This window comes from Vigna radiata, chromosome 8 (assembly GCF_000741045.1).
Source record: "Vigna radiata var. radiata cultivar VC1973A chromosome 8, Vradiata_ver6, whole genome shotgun sequence".
Taxonomy (NCBI): Eukaryota; Viridiplantae; Streptophyta; class Magnoliopsida; order Fabales; family Fabaceae; genus Vigna; species Vigna radiata.
In genome coordinates this window covers 43,640,201-43,648,462 of record NC_028358.1, presented here as the reverse complement: position 1 = coordinate 43,648,462, position 8,262 = coordinate 43,640,201, and the positions used below count along the sequence as shown (strand labels likewise).

Sequence of the window (8,262 nt, the reverse complement as noted above, 5' to 3'; positions counted from 1 at the left end):
CAATTATAATTGGGTTAAATATGTTTTTAGTCCCTATACTTTGAGGCGATTTTGGTTTTAGTCCATTTTTAAAATATGGTACAATTTAGTCCTTCAACTTTAGAAAATTCTGGTTTTAGTCCTTTTTACCAAATTTTTTAACTCTATTTGTTGTTTCAAACACGTTTCATTATAACATTTGGATTGTTTACACTGTTTGACACATTTTTGCTTAAATATTAACTGAGAAACGTGTTTGGAACAACAAATAAAGTTAAAAAAATTTGGTAAAAATGACTAAAACCAGAGTTTTCTAAAGTTGAAGGACTAAATTATACCATAGTTTGAAAATTGACTAAAACCAAAATCGCCTCAAAGAAGTATAGGGACTAAAAACATATTTAACCCATTATAATTAAAAATTTATTATGTAATAACAATAATAGTTATTTTGATTTTATCTGATTACATGGATAAATTGATTAATTAAAGATTTTCAACATGTCTATCTATGATGGACTAATATGCCTTGACTCTTTTTTGCCAGTCAATATCAGGTCACTTCTTGAATAAAATTGTTAATCTCAAATTTTTCAATTCTAAAAATCAATTAATTTATTTTCTTCTAAACATACAACAATATTGCACCCATCTTTTTTGGTAACCATGTTTTATTGACACACCTTTTTAATACACAATTTGACATCTTGATGTAAGGTTCATCTTTTTAATCAATTTAAACGAGATTGATAAGAGAAAAATACACAAAAACATTGAATATTAAAATTTTGTTTGAAAATGGTGTTAATTCTACTATGTGGAAAACTTATTTCCCAGAGGAGAGATATATCCTAATCTATCTTCCTGAGTTATGGTGATTCACCGGATAACAATCACTGGTTTCAATCAGTGTGTGCTGAGTGCTATTGATTCATGGTTATATTTGGGTCAACACTAGTTAGTACACTTATCGAGGCACATATTTGATTTACATGTTAAATCATGTTTAAAATGCTTGAACCATTTAAAATTTGGGAAACAACTTACATTAATTATACAGTTATCCCAGTTCGTTTCTTCGTCACCTCATACAAAATAGTATAATAAGAAACTTTTGGAATATAGTCTATTTGATTTTTAATAAATTCATAACATTTTAACTAATTCCGACATCTATTCATATTAATTTTTACAATAAATAATCAACATGACAACTACTTTTAAATTATTTGCATGTATTCCAAAGAGGACTGATTTGCCATCTATGAACTAGTGACTTATAAAACATGCAGAATGAGAAAGGTTAGAAATAGAAGGTATGCACAAAAGGCCAATAAGATGGGGGCAAACAACTATGTATATGAATACTAAAAATCTCGAGGGACAGGGAGGAAATGATAAATACAAGGGCAATAATAAAGGAGAGGCTAAAATTTATCCACTTGAGATTGTCATTATCAAACATGAACTCATTAAACATGGAGTGTAACAAAGACCCATCGAGAGAAAAAGTTGAAAAGAAATAATTTGGCAAATTGGAAAGGAGATCTATTGTTCATCGAACTCGTGCATGTGATCTAAAAGGTAGTTGGCAGCCAATTCCTCATTTTTGTTACACGCGAAGTACACCTCCAATACGATCGCACGATCAAAACCCATTGCTTCAAGCTGAAAACAAAAACCACAACTCATCATTATAAATTTCACACGACACAGGAAGACCTAATCAACATGTTAACCGCTCGTGCTCCCCAGAAACAGTTGGCGTCTGTTAAAAAGTACTCACCGATAAAGTCATTTAAACAAAACTATAACTATCGGCATATACATCACATTCTTACAAATAGTCAAACTTACACGTTCAATAGCTTGGCGCTCCTCAGGAGTGACAGTCACTGCTTGAGGCATGCCACCGGCCAGCTGCCCCAATATATTCCTGAAGCACATTAAATGCAAAACATAATTCAAGGAACAAGTAAAAAGATAGTCAGAAACGATAACAATACCTTCCACTCCTATCTACACACAAACACAAAATTACAAAAGAACATCAGATGATGATCCCTTACCCTTCGCCACCTTCCACAGGTTCATTTATCAGGCGAAGGAAATCAGCTTGATGATCTCGAATCAACCTCATAAGATGAGGATTTTGTTTGCCGAGTTCCTGTAGCATAGGCTGCAGCAAGAACNAGAATCAGGNAACTATGAAGAAGACANCNTATGATACAGTGATACACTACTGAGCAAAGAAGAAAACCTGCAATATTTGTGGATTAGCCTGCACCATAGCCCGCAAGGCTTGGAACTGAAATGCAAATGAACATAATTGAAATATCTATTTAAAACATATCTATGAAGCAAGAAATTCAGGGGTAAATGAAGAGAAAGATGATAGATACTTGTTGACTGTTGCGTAGGAAATCCAATGAGCCAGCACCAGCAGCACCAGAACCCACATTGGGAAGGCCCTGTTACACAAAGTTCAGTATACAACAACCCAAAGTTTTCATTCTCTCTTCAATAATAAAAAATGTAATAGCTACCTGCGGAAAAAGGTCTAAGGGATTAGCATTAGGTCCAGTTGAGGTAATAGGAGCAGGTTGTGCTGTTTGTGGAGCAGCAGCGGCAGTAGGATTTGCAGGTTGAGCACCTGCAGGCGCTCTGGCTACAAGAGGAGCTTCAGCTTGCTCAGGGATACCCTAACAGTGATGAATGATATTTGAATTAAAAAGGGAAAGATGGCAATAAAATATCACAAAACAAAAAAACCATCTTCTAACCAAATAACTACGATCCTCAACTTAAGTAAATAAATGCGACTAAATTATTTGGCGGTCAAAAATCATCAATTACAGTGTTTAACATCTAAAATTCACATACTGAATACAAATATTCAACAGCTCTCTCAGGGTTGTTATAGGCAGCTCGAAGAGCACGGACAACAGTATCCCTATCCCAGCTCCCTCCACCCATGTCAATAATTTGCTGAATTGTCCCCTCCAAATTGCTTCCAGCAACAAGATTGGATGCCGCCTGCCCATAGATATCAAACCCCTCCCTGATACAAAGAAATTCTTTTAATAACAAATTTAAAACAAGAATCAAGCAACCAGAAGAGTTCTGTCTTTCAGGATACAAAAATAACAGCAACTTTAAACTCTACATTCCACTCATGGAAGGCAACAAAATACATACACAGGAGTTCCTGAAGAAATAGATGCAGGAGCAGGCGCTGAAGATACAGGTGCAGTAACAGTTGCTGGCCTGTCAAATTGAAATGATGCCATTGAATAGCACATAATACATATTAAAATAGTTTAAATTGACATTTTAACAAATAAAACAAATCCTAGAAAGATTAGCCACTCACGGTGCCTCAGCTGTAGCTGGAGCTTGGGGAACTGTTGACACTGGCGCTGTTGAAGTAGGAGGTGCACTAGTCTGTGGTGTCTGCAATGAATATATCATTTTTAGAGAATGTTTAAATAACGGATAAAAGAGATTATGCTTTTATCTTACCATATCCCATAAGAGGGTAAATCCTAAATGATAGAAACATTGCAAATATTTATTACATTGAAAAACTGTTCTCACCTTGGTCGATGGTGCAGTTGAAGTAGTAGAACCTTCACCAGATGGGCTCTTACTCTAGCATATTTTAAACATAAGATTCCAATTTAGTGCAACATAAATTAATACAATTGTGAAACAGAATATGTAACATAATATAGTTTTTTTTCTTTGAAAAGAAAAAAAAAAAAAAAACTAAAGAAAACTTTACCTTTGATAGCATAATTACAATGAAACTATTTTCAGCTACGTTATTCTCCTCTAAGGTAGTAGCATCCTTCAGAACTTTCCCTTGGTGAATTAGCATTTGCTGTGCAGCAGGATACACATCTGCACCCTGAACAGTTTCAATACTTTTCTTCACTTCAGAAACCTGAACAGAATATCCACAATTACAAATAATGTAATTGATCAGTTATTGATGTTCAGAAAAACCAGAATATGGTAGATGTGAATCACAAAGCTGATAAAATTAAAAGATGAAGCATTTGCACATTTGATGATACAGAACACCACATGTAGGACACATCAAGTATTTTAAAAACTTCAATTGTTAGAAACATACAACTTCTGAAAAGATTAAAAAACACACATTATTCACGTTCCTAGTTGCCAAGACAATAGCCATTGTGACAACAGAGTAAGAAGTCAGTTTTTTAACCAGTTTTAGCTGTAGCAATAATATATGCTGGGTATTTAAATTCGAAAAATGTGAGTAGCAATTAGAATTTAGAACCAGTACTTATTAAGATTACTTCTTATAATACAAACTGGTATGATATTCCTAAGAAGTAATACTCCAAAGATTGCCAATGCGGAACTTATTCACTATCAGCCAAGAATCCTAAACTTAGGTAAAGAGATTTCCACTAATAATAAAATTCAGAGGAGTAAAAGTTTACTACCAATTCACACGAGCAATGAACCAGAAGACAAAAGTTATTAAAAATAAGATTATCTAGCCAAAGAATGTTCTGACTAGAATAACATACTCCATTCCTTCCCCGTCATATTCCACATACCAAATCAATCATCACTCCGAAGAGGCAGGAATTAACTTTCAAGTAATAAAGTAAATCCAAATTGCCATCAAAATTAACTTAGAACTCAGATAAGCCAAACATCAAACCCTAATTAACACTCAATTCAGGGCTCTAAAAGGAGGGAAACTTTTGAGACAATTCAAGAGCGGGACAAAATTAGTGACCTAAATAGAAAAGAGGAATTCGCAAGGAAACCAAATCGAGTAACAAACCGTGTCCTGCGGCTGCACTTCGATTTCGAAGTGAGTGCCTTTGAGAGTCTTCACGAAAACCTTCATCGTCGTCACCGCTATCGCAATAAGGCGCCACGAACAGCGTCGGAAGTCACGCCGGTACGGTAAAGTTCCGCCGATCCGGAGACACCAACGACAACGTGTAGAGGAGAAGAAAGGAATAAGAGAGAGTGAGGCAAAATGTGAAGAATAAACTTTTTTTTTAATAAATAAATAAATGGAGATATGATATGATTTACCGAAAATATACTAGTTTATGTTGGTGGTTGGGCAAGAAGTTTCACGCGCTTGTTGGAGTGTCACTACACGCAAACCTTGGATGAAGGTAGAGGTGACCACGTGGACGGTGGAGAGGAACTGGCCTTAACCTTGGCTAGATTTTTGTGTCTGACATAGCAGGTGGTGTGTTGTGCCTTTTATAAATCTTTGGATCATGGGTTTGATTTTTAAGATAAATATTATCACTTATTTTTATTAAGATTAGGATATAATATTATTTATCATTTAGTATGATAAATACATCGGTGTTGAATATTTAAATATCTATAAATTACATAAAATTTTTAAAATAGTAATTATAAAAATAAAAATATATATAATTATACATATAGTTATAGATAAAATAAATTTTAGCTTATTAAAATAAAAAGTATTATAAATAATATTGTGTAAATAATTTTTTATCATGATTAATTATTTAATTTTGAAGATATAATTACTAAAAGAGTAAAAAGAATATAGTTTTTTTACAATAGATAATTATTTAAAATAATAAAAACAGTCACTATGAATGATAAAACTGAAAAATAGATTTTTATTATAAATAATTATTTAAATTTAAATTGTAGTTATTAAGAATATAAAAGTGAAAATAATAAAAGAAGACACTGTATCTTTTTTAAATATAATTATAAATTTAAAAAGTGGTTATTAAGAATATAAAATTAAAAAAGTGGAAAACATATTCTGTTGTATATGTATATAAATTTAAAAAGTAGTTATTAAAAAAGTAAAATAAAAAAATAGAAAATATATTCTTTTAGATATATAGATATTAGATTACTATTGTTTTTCTTTCTCAGCCTTAAATACGTTTAATCTGTTACATTTTTATAATAAAATAACTATTTTCTCATATATATTATAGATTTGTATCTATTTTTGTTAAATCTATAATCTTATTTTATGTTATTAAACTAATAATTATAATAATGTTAATTTATGGTTTTAAAATAATATTCATGTATATCTTGACTTATTAAAATTTACGGTTATAATTTGTATACAATAATATTTTTACTTAATTAAATTTTAAACGTAATATTTTTTAATTATTATTTTATCATAGAAAAATAAAAGTTTTGCAATATGTAGTAAAATAACAAAATTAGATATGAATGAATTTTAAATCTAATTTAACCTATTAATATTTAAATTCGCATGTATACTTATTTTAAATTAATATGAGATTTTTAAAACATTTTTTCACACAAAGTATCAAATAAATATCAAACTTTGCGATGTTAAACTTTAGCTTATGTCTTGGATGTTACTAATAAATAATTTATCCGAAAAATACAACACGATTAAAACTGAAAATAAGTTCCACAGAAGATTACACATTATTGTTATGTTGAACCAAAATATTAAGAATAGAAGAATGACTATGTGGTAACCTAAATTAAATTGTAATGGGAGGTAATAGAAAAGAAAATTAAGAATTAGAATTTTTGAAGTCGTGGTCATAATTTATTTTAGAAAGTTATCAAAAATCAAATTTTTGGACTCGAGAATCAATTATACATGTGTTTGAAGGCAGTTGCTCCGTCCACACAATGTAATACTCCTTGCACCTCTCCACTTTTCATACAATGTAATATTCCTTGCACCTCTCCACTTTTCATATATTCTAAAAATACCCCGCAGTAAAAATTTTTAAAATCCTAAATCTGTCCTACACCTCCACCTTTTACTTTCACTTTTTTTTTTGCAACGGTTGGCGAAAGGTTAGTACTTTACACATGTTTGGTTTAATGTGCAATTGGTTCATGTGATCAGGTATGTCTGTGTGGTTTATATGTTGTGTGGTTTGTGTTGTGCTTTATTGTGTATTGTGTGTATGCTTTTTTTTTGTGTGTTTTGATGCAACGAGAAAGAAAAATAGAAACAACGAAGGCATGAACGGATCTGAAAAATCCGTTAAACCTTCAACGAATTTCAACATCCGTGAACGAATTTTGGACAACCTTCAACCACCTTCAACGGGTGTTCAGCGAAGGTAGATCTGCTTAATCAACATGTTGCACGACCTTCAACCACCTTCAGCAACTACTGCATCACCTTCGACAACTATCACTGCATCACACCACTCACTGAAGCTTTCCACCTCCAACAAAACACATCAAAGAGAAGAGAAACACATAGGGAGGAGAGGAGAAACAAGAATTTAAGCTTAAACATCAAATATGTGGGTTGTAGAGTTTATATACCCATGGGGACAGGTGTAAATATTAATGAAAAGTAATCGAAAGTTAAAAATATTTACTAAGGGAGATGAGGGGTAAAATTGGAATGTGGTGGTGTAAGTAGCGTTCTGTGGTGGTGGAGGGAGCAACTTCAATGTTTGAATTGTGTAAATACATGTAATTAAAAACGACAAAAAAAAGACAAGTCCAATGGGCTAATTTGTCAATCCAATCTAAAAAAACAAGTTAAGACAACATTTTTAAAATGGTGTTGCTCATTACACCTCCCCAAGTGGGACCTGTACCTCCCCATTAATTTAATTTATTTCAAAAATATTCTACAGCTCTCCATTATTTTCTTTTATTCCAAAAATACCCTACACCTCCCCCACTATCCTTAACAATCTTTCTCTTTCTCTATCTAGATCTACATTAATGGAACATTTACATAGCTCATTAATGGAGCATTTACATAGCTCAACATTTACATGACTTAAATTTGAATATATTTTCTTAAATAAGTTTGATTGAATCTTATTTTGGTGAATATATTTTTTTCTTTTCAAATTACTTAATAAATGGTAAAATTTTGTTCTAAATTTCTAGAAAAATGTTTATATACATGTATCTTTTTTTTTTACATATAATATCTATAATTTTTAACATTATATTATGTTTTAACTCACCGACATGTTTGACTCAAATANCTTGAATAAAATATTTAATTTATTAGATAAATAATATAAAAATATTATTAAATACTTAAAATATAAAAAAAGTTATTTGTTAAAGATTTAGAATTTATTTAGTTCTTTCGTCATTATAAAGTTAGTATACAATAATAATAATAATAATATATCATTATTTACTATTAATATTATTATGTTTATTATTTTGTATTTGCATCTAACTTTTAATTTTATAAAATAGAAATGGTAGAAGTACTAATATTAAAGTTTTCTCTGAATT

The 8,262-nt window shown here is 31.0% G+C and overlaps 1 protein-coding gene across 1 annotated transcript; it reads right to left on the bottom strand.

Moving 5' to 3' along the window:
- Positions 1-1,315: 1,315 nt before the first annotated feature.
- Positions 1,316-5,032, bottom strand: LOC106771889 (ubiquitin receptor RAD23d-like). The gene is made up of 12 exons (XM_014657915.2): positions 4,808-5,032; positions 3,764-3,925; positions 3,577-3,630; positions 3,353-3,432; positions 3,178-3,246; positions 2,863-3,040; positions 2,526-2,681; positions 2,382-2,450; positions 2,240-2,287; positions 2,049-2,158; positions 1,837-1,915; positions 1,316-1,647 (listed from the first exon to the last, which is right to left on the bottom strand). The coding sequence occupies exons 1-12, from the start codon at positions 4,871-4,873 to the stop codon at positions 1,528-1,530; spliced, it is 1,191 nt and encodes a 396-aa protein (XP_014513401.1). The 5' UTR covers positions 4,874-5,032; the 3' UTR covers positions 1,316-1,527.
- Between the last annotated feature and the right edge of the window lie 3,230 nt (positions 5,033-8,262).